At 44.8% G+C, this 16084-nt stretch overlaps 1 protein-coding gene across 1 annotated transcript; it reads right to left on the minus strand.

Annotated features, from left to right (window-relative positions):
- Positions 1 to 572: 572 nt before the first annotated feature.
- Positions 573 to 10732, minus strand: LOC116325481 (zinc finger protein 14-like). Its single transcript, XM_031746390.2, has 7 exons — positions 10360 to 10732; positions 6444 to 6646; positions 5601 to 5702; positions 5366 to 5461; positions 5166 to 5276; positions 4853 to 4976; positions 573 to 3385 (listed from the first exon to the last, which is right to left on the minus strand). The coding sequence occupies exons 1-7, from the start codon at positions 10385 to 10387 to the stop codon at positions 765 to 767; spliced, it is 3285 nt and encodes a 1094-aa protein (XP_031602250.1). The 5' UTR covers positions 10388 to 10732; the 3' UTR covers positions 573 to 764.
- Positions 10733 to 16084: the final 5352 nt, after the last annotated feature.

Raw genomic sequence — 16084 nt, forward strand, 5'->3', positions numbered from 1 at the left:
TTTTTGTAGTTTTGCCTCCTGCACACCATCACAGATGATTTTAATGCCACCAAGGTGTGATTAAAGTGCAAGTCTTTGGCTTCTATAAGCAGTAAAAACTTTCACAACTGTGTGCAGTGTGCAATTTTCAACACTTTATGGCATCGTTGGCGTCTTTATGGCATCTCTCTTGCTACAGGTTTGGAAACTCCAGCCTAAATACAGGGATTCTCCTAACCCCTGAGACAAACATGTACAGTGTCAATGTCACAGTTTTAGACCCAAATTTCCCAGTTTTTTGCATGTGTACAAAAGCTACTGTTTAACGTTAGCAACTATATTAACATGACGGGGATGGTTCTTCTTCTACACATCCAGAGGAGATTGAGAACTCATTGAACTGCTAGGTTTCAGTAGAGAATGTGCAAAAAACTGCGCTTTCACTGTTAATTTATAGAATAATTATAGAACTGAGCTGGACTATTTCATCGGTTGGCTTAGGTGCAGGGCCACATGTTTCACACTACAAGGCTAAACCCCAAATTACTAGACAACATAAGCACTTTTCTCATTCAAAAACAAAGAAGAGATGGTAAAATTCAAGTTTTTTTATTGCAGAAAGATTTGCAAGCTGAAAATGTTCATTGGTTTCTGATACACATGTCTTAGAGATCAGTGATATGTTCTTCAGAACATCAGAATGAACAGGAAGCAACAAAAGCACCACCGTTGAAACCGGCCAGAGTGTTTTTGGTGAAGCACCTTGTAAAGAGACATTTGGATTTCTACTGAAACTCTATTCTCACTTCCTCTGTGAAAGATGACTCCACTTTAAATTCGTGAGTGAGCGAGTGTTCACAAAGGGATTTTTTTTGGAGGAACGCTAACCCGCACTCCTCGCATACGTAGCTCTTTGGCTTCCCGGCGTGAGTCCGCCTGTGTTTCTTCATGTGGTAAGACAACCTGAAACCTTTGTCACATATGTCACATTTAAATGGCTTCTCTCCCGTGTGGATCCGCATGTGCGACTTCAAGTAGCCCGACTGGATGAAGGCTTTGCCGCACACTTCGCACTTGTACGGCCGCTCCCCGGTGTGGTACCTGTTGTGGAGCCTGAGCTCGTTGGCGGTCAGGAAGGTCTTCCCGCACACGGTGCACTGGTGCGGCCTCTCTCCTGTGTGGATGAGCTCGTGCCTCTTCAGCGACGTCTCCTTCATGAACTGCTTGCCGCAGCTGTTGCAGGGATACCGGACCCCGATGTGGACTTGCTCCACGTGGTTTGTGAGCTGCAGCTTGGTGCGATACGCCATGTCGCACTGTGTGCAGGCCCACGGCCTCTCCTCCGAGTGCGTTCCCATGTGGACCGTGAGCTCTGAGGCTGAGCGGTAGCACTTCCCGCACTGCCAGCAGAGGAAGGGTTTCTCCCCGGTGTGTTTCCGCTGATGCACCGTCAGACAGTTGGAGGACCTGAACTTCTCCGGGCACATGTTACAAACATAAGGGAACTCTCCTTTATGGATTCTCTGATGAATGGCGAGGTAGGACAGCTGGATGAAGGTTTTGTCACACTGTGGGCAGGGATAGGGCCCGGAGAAGTTGTGCTGCTTCTCGTAGTGTTCCCTCAAGCGTCTCAGTAAAGTGAAAGTCTTGTCGCACATTGTGCACTGCATAGGTCTGTGCATTAGCTTGTGCCTCTCAAAGGCGGCCTCGTTTGCCAGGATCTTCCCACACTCTTTGCAGTACAGGGGATCGTGGATCCTCTGGTGCACTTTGAGCATGGTCATGCTCTTGAACTCTTTCCCGCAGTCATCACATTTCATAATATCCCTCATTTCCAGCTTGCAAACGTTCTCCTGGTGGTCCTTCAAAGCGGACAGGTATTCAAAGTGCTTGCCACAGTTTGAACACCACACTGGGATCTTCAGCGGGGCCCCTTGCTGGAGGTCAGCGCTGCTCGCGTCGCTTTGGCTCGGCCCCGCCCTGTGCTCCTTCTTCCACAAGAATCGACTGGTTTTCTTGTGACAGATGGCGTAAATCTGATGTCTCTTGAGGCCGTGCATGTGTTTGAAGCGCTTCTTGCAGTGGACGCAGTGATATGGCCGGTCGTCCGTGTGACACTGTATGTGCCTGTTCAGGGTTTTGACACTGTCAAACGCTCGAGAGCACACCGGGCACACTTTCAGGCCTTTTTTGGCCACTTTTTGCACAGGCACAGCGGGGGGCTCCTCACATGTGTCTGCGGGAGTGTCCAGATTACTTTCCTGTTTATCGGCGTCTCCAGTCTCCACGCAGTTCTGCGTCAAAGTTTCGGCTTCAGCCAAAATCTGCTCCACCGTCTTGGTCTGCTCCTCTCTGATGCCCTCATGACCGTGAATAATCTGATGCTTCTTTAACGTGTCTTTGTATTTGAAGCCTTTCTCACATGTGACGCAAATAAAGGGACGCTCTTCGGAGTGAGATCGTAAATGCTTTGCGATGTCTGCGGTGCAGGGGAGGATCCTGCTGCAGATGGGACAGACTTTACCCTCCATCGACACCTCCGAAGCTGGCTGCGTATTCGGGCGCTGCACCTCTTTCCTCTTTACCTTCTTCTGCTCTCTGCTTTTACAGATCTCCTTCTGGTGTCTCTTTAAAACATAAGGATTCTTGAATTTCTTCTCACAGAAAGAGCACTTGTATGGGCGATCCTCTGAGTGAGACTTCATGTGCCGCTCCATGTCCACTCGGCGAGCAAAATACTTCCCACACAGAGAGCAGTTTCTGTCTTCTGACATCTCTGAGGTGCTCGGATCCCCTGAGTCTTCCTCTTTACCGCTGTTGTACATCTCCCCCCTTTCGTGGACGCGCATGGTGTGTCTATTCATGTCGTAATGGTCCCTGAATCGTTTGTCGCAGCTGGTGCACTTGTACTTAAGGTCCCGGTTTGCATCGTGAATCTCCTGGTGCCGTCTCATGGCCGCAGCCCGCAGGAAAGTCTTATTGCACACAGGACATGTTTTATTGTTAGGGTATTTTTTCCTTTGTCTCTTAGCCGTCGCTGAGTCTGGATCCTCTTTTAAGGCTCTTCTCTTCAACTCAAGTCTTTTGCTTTGTTTAAGTGGTTGAAAAGCGGCCGGCTTTAAGGCATCACCTGATTCCTCTTGCGTTGCGTCTTCTTCCGTTTCCTCCTCATTTATTACATTTTCTTCTTGGTCATCAACCAAACTGGGCGGCTGTTCGATCTGGATATAGTCCAGCAGCGTCACAGTTTCACCCTCCACCTGGACGGTCATGCAGCTTTCCAGCTGTTCTGATGTGGGCTGTAACTGTATTTGGTCTGGATCGATCACAACCTTCTCCAGCTGAGGAAGGGACAGTGACGACAGGATGCAGTTCCCAAATGAAGATGGAATGGCCTGAGTTTCATCTGAAGGAGAAAGAGAATGCCATTAGCTTTGTTAGTGTCAGAGCTCAAAGAAAAAGTTTGTTGGTGGTAGTGTTGTGCACAATATCACTTTGCTGGTAAAAGGTTCCTGCAGCCTGAGTGGCCTACAGGTACCATTCCATGCTCCTAGCAATGGCAAGGACACAAACAAACAGCAAAACAGCAAAAAATAGAGTGACCACCAAGTGCTAAACCATTCCCTCTTTGGGGGTTGTCTTGCTGTTGCCTCTCCAGTGCACCTGATGGAACTTTCCCCGAAGTTTAACTGAATTGGTGTTATTCTGTGTTAGTCCAAATATTCCTGTAATGTTGTGAGTAGTGTACTTGTGATAATATAAAAGTCCCACGGAGGGACCACAACTCCACCGTCTTGGACCTCAGGAAGCTTCTGTAGTCCTCGTTTGCTCTGCAGTCATAAAGCAGCTCTTAACCTGCTGGATGTTCTGGTTAGAGCTGCCCTCTAGCTGCCCGAAAATGAACTACCATTGCCTACTGCAGTCCAAGATGGTGGAGCTGAATGCTGTTTGACCACACGAGGAGAAACTATGTGGGCCACCTCAGCACTGAAATGGTTCATCAACCAGTGCAGAAATGTGAATTAAGAAGACCTCAGGCTAACTGGTTAGCAGCTTCTGAACTTTCAATATAAGAGCAAGAGGATTTTCCACAGATTAACACAAAGATTCACGAAATATAATTGGAAGATTGTTAATATGACAAAGAAGCCACTACGCTGTGTGTACGAAACAAAGAAACAAAAAAATCTCCTTAGAAATATAATTGACTGCATATATTACTAGACTCTGCAATTTCTTTTTGTTTTTTAAGTGATGGTATACCTCCTGCTTGGTGTATGACTTTGTTTCAGACTCTGTGATTGTGGTGTTGTTTTTTGCGTAGCCATTTGCGTAGCCAAGTGCTACCACCTAATTTTTTTAAGAGCTGGATGTTTTTAGGTATGAATGGTCTGTCTATGACAAATGTTATGAGACTAGTTAGCCAGCAAAGAAGAAAAATGTTCTGACCACCAATTATCGGTTGGTATGCTGCAAAGCAGAGATAAATGTAGTTTTTGTTACATTTCTTCCACAGAAGTAAAAGAGAGTAGAAAGTGGACCATTTAAACTTTAATTATTTTAGTAACAGGTTTGAGGACATTTTAATCTTCTCTCAAATTGAAACATTAATGCTTCATCAGGTTACTTTTTTTGTACAAATAACTTAACTGAAAATAAACTGCAGTACAATCAAACTCTTCTAACCTTTTCCACATGTCTGCGTTCTTTCTAAATACACTTTGCTGCTGTACTGTATGCCAACTGAGATGAGCAGATCATGCCAGAGATCACTACAGCTCAGAGAGCAGCTGGACAGTGTTTGTAGACAGTCCATCACTTCCATTCAGACTACATCAGCAACAATGTGCTCGTGACCCAAGACGAGACTCACCACTCCAGTCGAAATGTCCCAGTGTTGTGTGATATTGCAGAACAGTTTTTAGGTGCTGCAGGTCAGGAACTGAGTGTGCACACTCCTCCAGAGCTGAAGGGACAGCACTGAGCATGGATGCAGTCTAGAGAAGAAATGCAAAAAATACAAATAAAAGGAAATAAAAAGGAAGCCAAGGACAAAAATTCACCATAAACCATCTTCTGACTTGGAAGATTACTTGGAAAATTTGTAATTTTTTAATGCAAACTGGACTTATTTAGGGAAGTTGAATAGTGCTGGAAAGGCCACTTTGCCACACTCATTCTAGTACCTGTTGAATATCTGGAACTGGAAGAAGCTTCTCCAATCTGGACAGGAAGTCCAGCATTAAAACCTGAATAGCACCGTCATATTCAGGCCCAAAGTCAGTAGGGAAAACATGCTGAGGGTGGAAAAAAATGTGTATTATATATTCTGTTTCTCTATTATTAGATAGGATACATGAGTTTGACAGCACATGATGTTGCAAACCTGGAAGAACTTGTCCTTCTCTTCAGGATCCTTCAACAACAATTCAACCTGATCCACAAAGTTGGACTCTGGAAACTCAACATCTGCAAAAGACGGCTGGAAAAAAAAAAATCAAAAAGAAAAAATCACAAGCTGCAATTTAGGAAGAAAAAGAAAAAAAAATAAATAATTGGAGGGAAAATATGACAAGGCTGCTGGCCTACAGGACACTTGTTTTTCTTTTAAAGGATCTAACCTGTGCTGCCCAAGTCGACACGAGGGCCTTGATCCTGTTCAGGTGCATCTCGATGGTTTCCCTGTCCGTTATCTGCTCGGCCCGACACAATTCAAGAACAACCTGAAACAAGATTTTATTAATTAAAAAAACATTAACAAAGTCCAACTACAGCAGGGACTCTCCTGGCTTAGAACAGGCCTGATTAAACAAGGCAGCAAACAGTCAGCACACCGCATTTCCCTGATTACTGTAACCATTACTAAAAACAACACACACACACACACACACACACACACACACACACACACACACACACACACACACACACACACACACACACACACACACACACACACACACACACACACACACACACACACACACACACACACACACACACACACACACACAGGATTGACCTGTGCTCCATGTTTGGGAAGGATTTCAAAAAATGATCATTATCAGTATTATACATGACTATAATGTAAAAATGAACAGCTGTACAACTACATAACAATTAAAGAGATACATTTTAGAGTCCCCCAACCCAAAAAATCTCCAGTTCTCTCACCATGCAGCACTTCATCATCTGGTGAACTCACTCAGTTTTATTTAGGGAAGCTACTAGAACTGGTCTGCATGCTTTAATGTTACACAAGCAATAGTTTTTGTACTGTACATTGCTACAGCACAGCACAAGTAACACTGTTTCCACTCTTCTTAGAAAGAATGCAATTCAGAAAGATAGGTGATGGTGTTGATCTCTAAAGAGCTGTTAGTCTCCAGTGACTTCAATCAAGTGCCCCAAAGATTCCTCTAAACCTCGCCTATGGCAGCCACTCTTCCACAAGAGGGACTTACCCGTGCTCTGAGTCCCAGGAGGAGCTGAGCTTTCTGATCTGCGTTCAGCAGGTCAGGCACGATTTCTATGACCGTGCTGATGAACTCCTCCACCATCCCGTAGTCGTGTACGCTTCCCCTCTGCACGACGTGCCACATGGCCGCAGATACCAGGCGCAGAGGAGGTATGAAGAGGCGAAGAGATGGCAACAGGAGAGGTGGATCTGGAAAATATTTGTACAATATTTAAAAAGTTACTCATTGTAAATTAAATTATTCTGGAGCCTTTCAAAATAAACAAACTATCAAGAGAATGTGAAAAAGCAACTGTTTTGACTTTATGACGAAATATCTCTGCACTCTGTGCTCAAGATTGAAAGTGGATTAAGTCCCGGAGGGGATGAAGGAGCAGATGTTGAAGGCTGTGGTTAAAGTGGTCCCAGATAGAAATCCTGCTCCGTTACAAAGAAAAGAAGTTAGAAGCTTGGGGCATAGCCAGAATAGTTTTCCACCTGTGAAGGGAACTCTTAAAGTGAAGTAAAACACGATGATGCTGACCACTTCGTGTGGATTAGTGGTTATAACAGGGTGGAGGCGTAAGGTTGCACTAGATTAATGTTGTGCTCTCCACTGGCCGTTACACTAATTGTTTGACAAAAACAGATCAGACGAGGTGCAACTCTAACGCTGTTATGCAAACACAGAGAGAAAGAGAGACAGCGGAGTCTATTTCCACTTTCCACATGAATGAAAGGCCATAAATGCTGAAGATCACTGAATCAAGGTCAACTGCATTCACATGAAGTAACACATTATATACAGTGCTGTGAAAAAAAAAAAAAAAAAAAACAAGTCACCCCTCATTTGTTTACATTTTGGCAGGAAAAAGGGAAATAGTGATTTGTTGAAACATGTGCAAAACATAAATATATATATATATATATATATATATATATATATATATATATATATATATATATACATGAGACAAAATAAGAGTTGGTACTAGAGCAGGGCGATATGACCAAAAATATTTATCACGATATACATTTGAAAATTTGCGATAACGATATAACTGACGATATAATTGACACTAGACAAAATACTTTACAACTCCACAACTTTATTAGTGCAAAAAACCCCATCAATGTATTTTCACTTAAACAAGCAGCTGTTTTTTTTATGTGCATTAAAGTTATATAAAAATTTAACAGTGCAAATTCCTTGCTGACAGTTTAACCAAAAGGCATTTCCAGTGGAAATTGGCCGACATATCCTCAGCATAACCATGTAGAATATCCACAAAACTTAAAAAGAGGTTATACACACACAATACGGTAATATTATGTTGAAGCACAGTAGTATCACTCCGCGAGGCTCCTGCCTACGATAGCCGTAATGCTCCGACAATCCATCAAGCGGTGCGACTTCGTAACTTAGCAAAGTCGTACTGAAACATTTGACAGATTTTCGAGCGCCGTGTACCACATAAAATCGTTTCGAGGTCAGTAAACACAACCAAAATTCACACATAAGGCACACGGGATTATAAGGGGCACTGACGATTTTCAGAAAAATCAAAGGATTGATTTTAAGTGTGCCGTATTTTCCAAACAACACGGTAATAACGACGGCCCGCTAGCATACTCTACCAAAAATAGTGCTTTGTTGTGTGTCTGACGGACGAAAGCTAAACCAGTTCCACACCACTAAAGTTGCAGCATTTTTACAAACACATTCTGGTTCTTTCCACTTTCGCTCTTCTCATTCTGCGTCGCCGCCATGTGCGTATGTAAACATAGGCACTGCGCATGCGCGTTTTACCCATATTCTATCGCGATATTTCATTTTCCTATCGTTGCCCAAAATTACACCGGTGTTACAGTGAACGGTATGATATAGCCCAGCCCTAGTTGGTACAAGCCTGAACGTGAGCATTTGGTAAACTGGTATCGCCTTTATTCTTCAACACATCCTGAACTGTCTCAGAGAAGATTCCTTGTCATTTCTTTAGTCTTCAGGATTAGTTCTCCAGGCTTCTTGGAGGACGTTAAAAGCTCTTCTTTGGATGTCAGCCATCTTTAAATGATCCCACATTGCTCCAATAATGTTGCAATCCAAACTCACGGCCTGTCTGAGGCCAATCCATGACCGATAGTGTGCACATCACTGTGTTTGGGATCATTTTTCATGATTAAAAATGAGGCATCTCCCAATCAGATGTCTTCTAGATGGCATTACATGGTGATTTAGCATACCTCAGCCCTTCCCTTCATTAAGAATGACTTCTCAACAACCAACCTTCCACTGAGGTGAAGAGCAGATGGATCATCTGATGAGCAAGGTGCATCTATTGTCAGGCCTTTGCAGGATTTTCTTCCTGTTTCTTCAGGACTTACTATTTTATGTTGTCACACTGTGTTATCACTGTGAACTACTGATGTGTTTATGTCACTGGCTGCTAGTAAAAGTGACTGAATTAGTTATTTGCTAAATAGCCTCTTAAGTATAGATGAAACACTGGTTCATCCCTTGAGTTAGAAGCCTTTCTTGTGCTGGAATAATTCATAATAGCTCAAAATAAAAATTTTTTTAAAAATGCTGTCAGGTACAAGGACTGGACTGTAAAAGAAAAGCACCCAATGTCCAAACAAGAGCTTTAAAGATCTTCAGAAAGTCTGGAGAACTACTGATCAAGAACAGTTGATCAATAGTTCAAACTATCACAAAGAATTACAAGAAAGTCTGGATTTGGGAGAAATATACAAAGTAATGAGAGGTGGCTCAAAACTTTTACACAGTGACGTACAACTGAAGTGAATCTCACTAAGTTTGCAATTGAGAGCTTTGGTGTGTTGTGTCAAAAGCGATCGTCTTCCAAAAAGTGATTTGGGGTATGTGCCAAAAAACGAGCATGGGAATTTAAAATGTTGTTAGTCTGTCAACATACGTCAAACATATTGCTCATTAATGATGTGAAGTCACTGAGAGCCAGTAAGAATTTTCCTGTTGCAAGGTAGATCCAGGTTAAATGTCTCATTAATATTAAAAATCTCTTTCAAGAGAGATCTGGCCAAGAGGACAGCAGAAATTTCAACAGGTTTAACATCACAGTTGTATAAACAAACCAAAAGAACTAGATTTATTATAAATATAGATACAATAAAGCAGACAAAGATGATTTCTTTATTTTATATATAATTCCTTTAAGTAAAGATATCAGAAAATAAATAAACAATACAACAACAACAACGAAACAGAAATATCTGCCACACTTTGGCACAACAGGGTCCTCAGGTGGGTCTAGGCACTGGGAGTTTAGGCTCTCTGATACGGCTACCCCCTAGATACATTCACAGGCTAACAAGAGCGTCGTAATTATGATACACCAGACATGAGCGCCTCAACCAGATGGTAAATACGGCTGTGATAGCCCGGGCTCTCTAATGAGGAAAACTTAGGGACTGTAAAAGTACATGTACACATCAACACACTATTTTTCTTTTGAATAACAATATATAAACGGCGTTCCTCATGATATATTTAATGTTTATTCGACTTTCATACATTAGCTGTCATAACGCTTCGCTACTCTGGTTAAAGCCCCCGAAGGCAGCATCTGTCGCTGTTACAGTTAGCAACCGAAATTAGCACTAACTGATGCCAACCCCCTGCTGCTAGTTAACCGCCCCTGCCCGCTACATTGAAGCATGCAGTCATAAAATAACCGAAAGCGTTGTTAGATAACTATCTTCGCTGACGCTGAGCTCCCTCCACTAACCACCGCACGCAGCAGCTCCCTGGCGCTGTAACGTAGCACAACGCTACCGCCATCTCAGAGCGGGGTACGCCATGTTCAAAATCGGGCGCACACACACAAAAAGAAAAGCCAATAACTCGTTGCGACAGATAAATCTTTACACTCACGTTAGCTTACCGTTATTAACATGTCGTGGGCTCTCCATGTTGTCTCAAAAAGCGCTCAAGCGAATAAGCAAATCAACTCGGGGTTGTTGTGAGTTGCAGTCCGCCGGACCCTGCGGTGCAAGTTGCCGGGGAGGAAGGGCGGCTCGACGATCTGGTAGAAACGCGCAGGCGTACTCAACACATTAAGTTTTGCTGGTTATTACTCAGTAGCGTCAGTCTGTTGCTGTTTTGTGTCTTCTCATACGACCTGCTAGGACACATCTTCTGTTACGTTCGGTGACAGAAGCACATGTATGATAAACCTACAAAACTTGCGATTTTCTTCTTCTGCTTCTTACAAAGCTAACATGTCCGTCTTCTTCGCCTGTGCATGTCAGGATCACACGATGGCTGATCGCTGCCCTCTAGAGGCGTTTTAAGGAACTGTATCCAAACTGTGGTGTATTCATAATTGTCAAATCAAATCAAATCAAATCAAATCACTTTTATTGTCACGTCACATGTGCAGGTACACTGGTACAGTACATGCGAGTGAAATTCTTGTGTGCGAGCTTCACAAGCAACAGAGTTGTGCAAAAATACAATAACGTAAAACAAGCAAAATATAAGAATGGCTAGATCTGAGTGTAATAAATATATGTACAATATAAGAGTGTATGCATTACTGGATGTGTATACTAAATATGTTTTTGTTTTTTGTTTTTACGTGTGTGTGTGTGTGTGTATACATATTTTACAAATTAAATAGATTAAACAATAAAATAAAATATATAAAATATACAGAGGTTGGTAGTTGAGACATGTGCAAAACAAGTGGCATTTATATACAGTGTGGAGTGCATAATGTTGTTGAATGTGGGTGAGGTGTCTATGAAGTGTTCAGCAGTCTGATGGCCTGATATAAAAAGCTGTCTCTCAGTCTGCTGGTACAGGACCGGATGCTGCAGAACCTCCTTCCTGATGGAAGTAGTCCGAAGAGTTTATGACTGGGGTGACTGGAGTCCTTGATGATCCTCCCCGCTTTCCTCAGGCACCGCTTCCTGTAGATGTCCTGGAGGGAGGGAAGCTCACCTCCAATTATTCTTTCAGCATACTGCACCACTCTCTGGAGAGCTTTGCGGTTGTAAGCGGTGCTGTTGCCGTACCAGGTGGTGATGCATCCAGTGAGGATGCTCTCAATGGCACAGCAATAGAAGGTCCTGAGGATGCGGGGGCTCATGCCGAATCTTTTCAGTCTCCTGAGAAAGAAGAGGCACTGCTGCGCCTTCTTCACTGTTTTGTTTGTGTGTACCGACCACGTGAGATCCTCGGCCAGATGTACACCAAGGAAGCGGAAGCTGCTCACTCTCTCCACAGCAGCGCCGTTGATGGTGATGGGGGTGTGTACTTCTCTGCACCTCCGGAAGTCCACTATCAACTCCTTTGTCTTTGTGACGTTGAGGGTGAGATGGTTGTCTTGACACCAGTGGGTCAGGGCGCTGACCTCCTCCCTGTAGGCCGTCTCATCACCGTTGGTGATAAGACCCACCACTGTAGTGTCATCCGCAAACTTCACAATGATGTTGGAGTTTCTAGTGGCCGTGCAGTCGTAGGTGTAGAGTGAGTACAGGAGAGGGCTCAGTACACACCCCTGTGGAGCACCAGTGTTCAGTGTGATGGGGGATGAGGTGATGCTGCCCAGCCTGACTACTTGGCGTCTGTCAGTCAGGAAGTTAAGGATCCAGCTGCAGAGGGAGCTGCTCAGTCCTAGATCCTACAGTTTCCTGTCCAGCTTCGAGGGAACGATGGTGTTGAATGCTGAGCTGTAATCTACAAACAGCATTCTCACATACGTGTCTCTCTTCTCCAGGTGTGACAGGGCAGTATGTAGTGTCAGGGCTATGGCATCATCAGTGGACCTGTTGTGGCGGTATGCGAATTGTAGAGGGTCCAGTGAGTCGGGTAGCGCAGAGCAAACGAAGTCCCTGACCAGCTTCTCGAAGCATTTGCTCACGATGGGGGTCAGGGCTACAGGTCGCCAGTCGTTCAATGAGGAAATGGTGGAGGATTTGGGTACAGGGACGATGGTGGCCATTTTGAAGCAGGCTGGGACTACAGACAGAGAGAGGGAAAGGTTGAAGATGTGTGTATACACTCCAGCCAGCTGAGCCGCGCATGACTTGAGGACGTGGCCGGGAATCCCGTCCGGACCAGTAGCTTTGCGCGCGTTCACCTTCCTGAAGCACTTCCGCACATCCTCCTCAGACACAGTGTGCGCACTGACGTCATCCGGGGTGCGCACACTGTCCGGTCTCATGGTGTTCGCTGTGTCGAATCTAGCGTAGAATACGTTTAGATCCTCACACAGAGAGGCTGTGGTCTGCGGTGTGCTGGTTTTCCCTCTAAAGTCTGCGATCATGTTTAGTCCCTGCCACATACTCCGAGGGTTGTCAAACTGTTGCTCCATCCTGTCCCTGTACTCACGTTTGGCTGCTTTGATCGTCTTCCGGAGTTGGTAATGTGCATGTTTGTAGTCCGATGTGTTCGCGGAGGCAAAAGCGGAGCTCCGTGTCTCTGGTACATTTGTTGTATGGGCAGTATGTGTTCATTGTTTGATTGTGTAATTACGTGTTACGCACTGGCAATGCATGCCGGGAGACGGTAATACAGGAAGTAAAGAGTTGGTCTTACCGCACACAGTGGCCCCGCGTACTTATTCAGATTCAGAGTAAGAATCACACATGGTGTCAGAAGTGCTGTGTGACTTGTGAGACTCCATACATCTGCCGAGTGTGAGGAGAAGGGGAAGGTGGAAACGAAATGCCGAATGACGACGCAGATGATCGTCCGAGGGCAGGAGTTAGCACCGCGGCTAGCACTCCCAGCGCTACGTTTAGCATCCAACCACCGGAGCCCTTTGATTTTTCTAAACCACACGAATGGACAAGATGGGTCCGTCGCTTCGAGAGATTCCGTCAGGCAAGTAATCTGTCTGCGAACTCGGAGGAAAATCAAGTGAACACTCTCATATATTGTATGGGAGACGAAGCGGATGACGTCCTGAGAGGACTAAAGTGATGTAGACCAGCGGGACTATGCTAAAGTGAGAGACAGCTTCCACAACTTTTTCACTGTCAGGAAAAATGTTGTTTATGAGTGCGCACGTTTCAATATGCACAAACAAGAGCCGAATGAGACTGTTGATGCATTCATGACTGCCTTGCATGCATTAGCAGAGCACTGTAACTACGGACCGCTCCACGATGAGCTGATAAGAGACAGAATAGTAGTGGGCTTGGCCGACACGAGACTGTCTGAGCGCATGCAGATGGAAAAAGACTTGGACTTGGATAAAGCTATAAATATGGCCAGGCAGTCAGAAGAAATCAAAAAGCAACAGTCAGCTTTGAGAAGTGAAACAAACGTAATGCAAGTAAATGCGAAAACAGTTGACAGAGTGATACAAAAGCACGACAAAACAAAGTTCAACATGTTCAAAAATAAAACTGTCAAAACACAACAGCAATATAACAAGAGACAAAGTAATAAATGCTAGAAGTGCGGAGGCTCTCCACATCCGAAACCCGAGTGCCCAGCAAATGATGCAAAATGTCATTTATGCGGGAAAAAAGGTCACTACCAGCTCGTCTGCAGACAAAGCAAGACAGTGCAAAGTATTGAGGAGGAAGAGGAGCAAGGTTTCTTCCTAGGCTCAGTTTCCAGTGATGGCCAGGCGTGGACAGCCATCATACAAGTGAAAGATGCAAAAATCACTTTCAAACTGGATACTGGAGCAGATGTGACTGTAATAGCTGACTCGGACTTATCAAAGATTTTTGCTAACGAACACAGACCAGTTCTCCAGCAGCCAGAAAAACCTTTGTTAGGCCCTGGAAAAACACCACTGGACATTGCAGGTTTTACAAAGCTACAGCTCAACTACGGAGCAAAACAGACAACAGAGAAGGTCTATGTTGTAAGAAACCTGAGCACTGCACTGCTAGGCCTGCCCGCCATCACGGCTCTTGGCCTGCTGGTGCGAGTTGACGCGGTTTCAATGGACACTCTGACGACTACTTACCCTAAACTTTGCAATGGTCTAGGGAAAGTGCAGCGAGCCTATCACATTAAACTCAAACCGAACGCTGTGCCATACTCGCTCAAAACTTCGCTTCCTCTGCCTCTAATGGGAAGAGTAAAGGAGGAACTCCAACGAATGGAAGAGCTTGGTGTCATTACCCGAGTTGAGGAACCAACGGATTGGTGTGCCGGCATGGTTGTTGTTCCAAAGAAAAACAGCCCTAGGCTGAGACTTTGTGTAGACTTTACTGGACTAAATGAGTATGTGTGCAGGGAAAAATATGTGCTGCCATCGGTTGAACAAAGTCTCGGAATGCTTGCAGGAGCCAAAGTGTTTAGCAAACTGGATGCCAACATGGGCTTCTGGCAGATTCCTCTGTCCGATGAGTCTGCCAAACTCACCACCTTCATCACACCCTTTGGGCGGTTCCATTTTAACCGCCTACCGTTTGGGATCAACTCAGCGCCCGAACACTTACAGCGCATGATGGTGGAGGTCATCGAGGGTCTCGAAGGAGTGGTGTGTCACATTGATGATGTGTTGGTGTGGGGATGTAACCATCAGGAGCATGATTCCCATCTCCATGCTACACTGCAAAGATTGGAAAAAGCAGGCATAACGCTGAATGTTGAAAAATGCGAGCTCTCCCAGAGCAAGGTTGCTTTCTTGGGTCACATCATAGCGGATACAGGAATCAGTCCTGACCCGAAGAAAATGGAGGCAATTACAGAAATGACAGAGCCAACTAATGTGTCAGAGTTGCGCAGTTTTCTGGGCATGGTGAATCAAGTGGGCAAGTTCATCCCCCATTTAGCTGAAAAAAACAAAGCCCTGCGAGATCTTCTTTCCAAAAAGAACACATGGTACTGGGGAACTGACCAAGCGAGAGCTTTCAAAACATTACGAGATGCCCTGACCCCACCCCAAGTGCTCGCAATGTATGACCCCAACAGAGACATTAAAGTATCAGCAGATGCTTCATTCTATGGTCTCGGAGGCGTTCTTTTGCAGCTGTGGGAAGAAGGATGGCGACCAGTGGCGTATGCTTCGAGGTCCCTTTCTCCCACAGAACAACGATACGCACAAGTGGAAAAAGAGGCACTGGCGTCTACATGGGCATGTGAGCATTTTCGTGATTTACCTGATTGGTAAACATTTTTGTCTCGAAACGGACCACAAACCTCTCGTTTCCTTACTGGGAGGACAAGCTCTGGATCTCTTGCCACCCAGGATCCAGCGATTCAGAATGAGACTCATGCGTTACTCGTACACTGTGCAGTACGCCCCAGGGAAATCAGATACTTTGTCCCGCTCACCCCTGAAAAAACCAATGAACATGTCAGACAAAGAGCTGATGGAAAGCACAGACATATATGTGAACAGTATTGTGGCAAACATGGCTGTCAGTTCATCATATATGCAAACACTGAAGGAACAACTGAAAAGCAACAGTGTGTGTGCTCGCGTCATGGACATGTGCACCGAAGGCTGGCCAGAACATGCAAAACAAGAGCCTTTACTGCGAAATTACTGGCCTGACCAAGCCACGCTCACTGTTGAAGACGGGCTTTTGCTAAAAGACACACGGTTTGTCATTCCTTCAGCAATGAGAAACGAGGTGCTGGAAAAACTACACGAAGGACACCAAGGTGTTGTAAAATGTAAAGCTCGTGCA

The sequence above is a fragment of the Oreochromis aureus genome, linkage group 17 (genome assembly GCF_013358895.1).
Source record: "Oreochromis aureus strain Israel breed Guangdong linkage group 17, ZZ_aureus, whole genome shotgun sequence".
Classification (NCBI taxonomy): domain Eukaryota; kingdom Metazoa; phylum Chordata; class Actinopteri; order Cichliformes; family Cichlidae; genus Oreochromis; species Oreochromis aureus.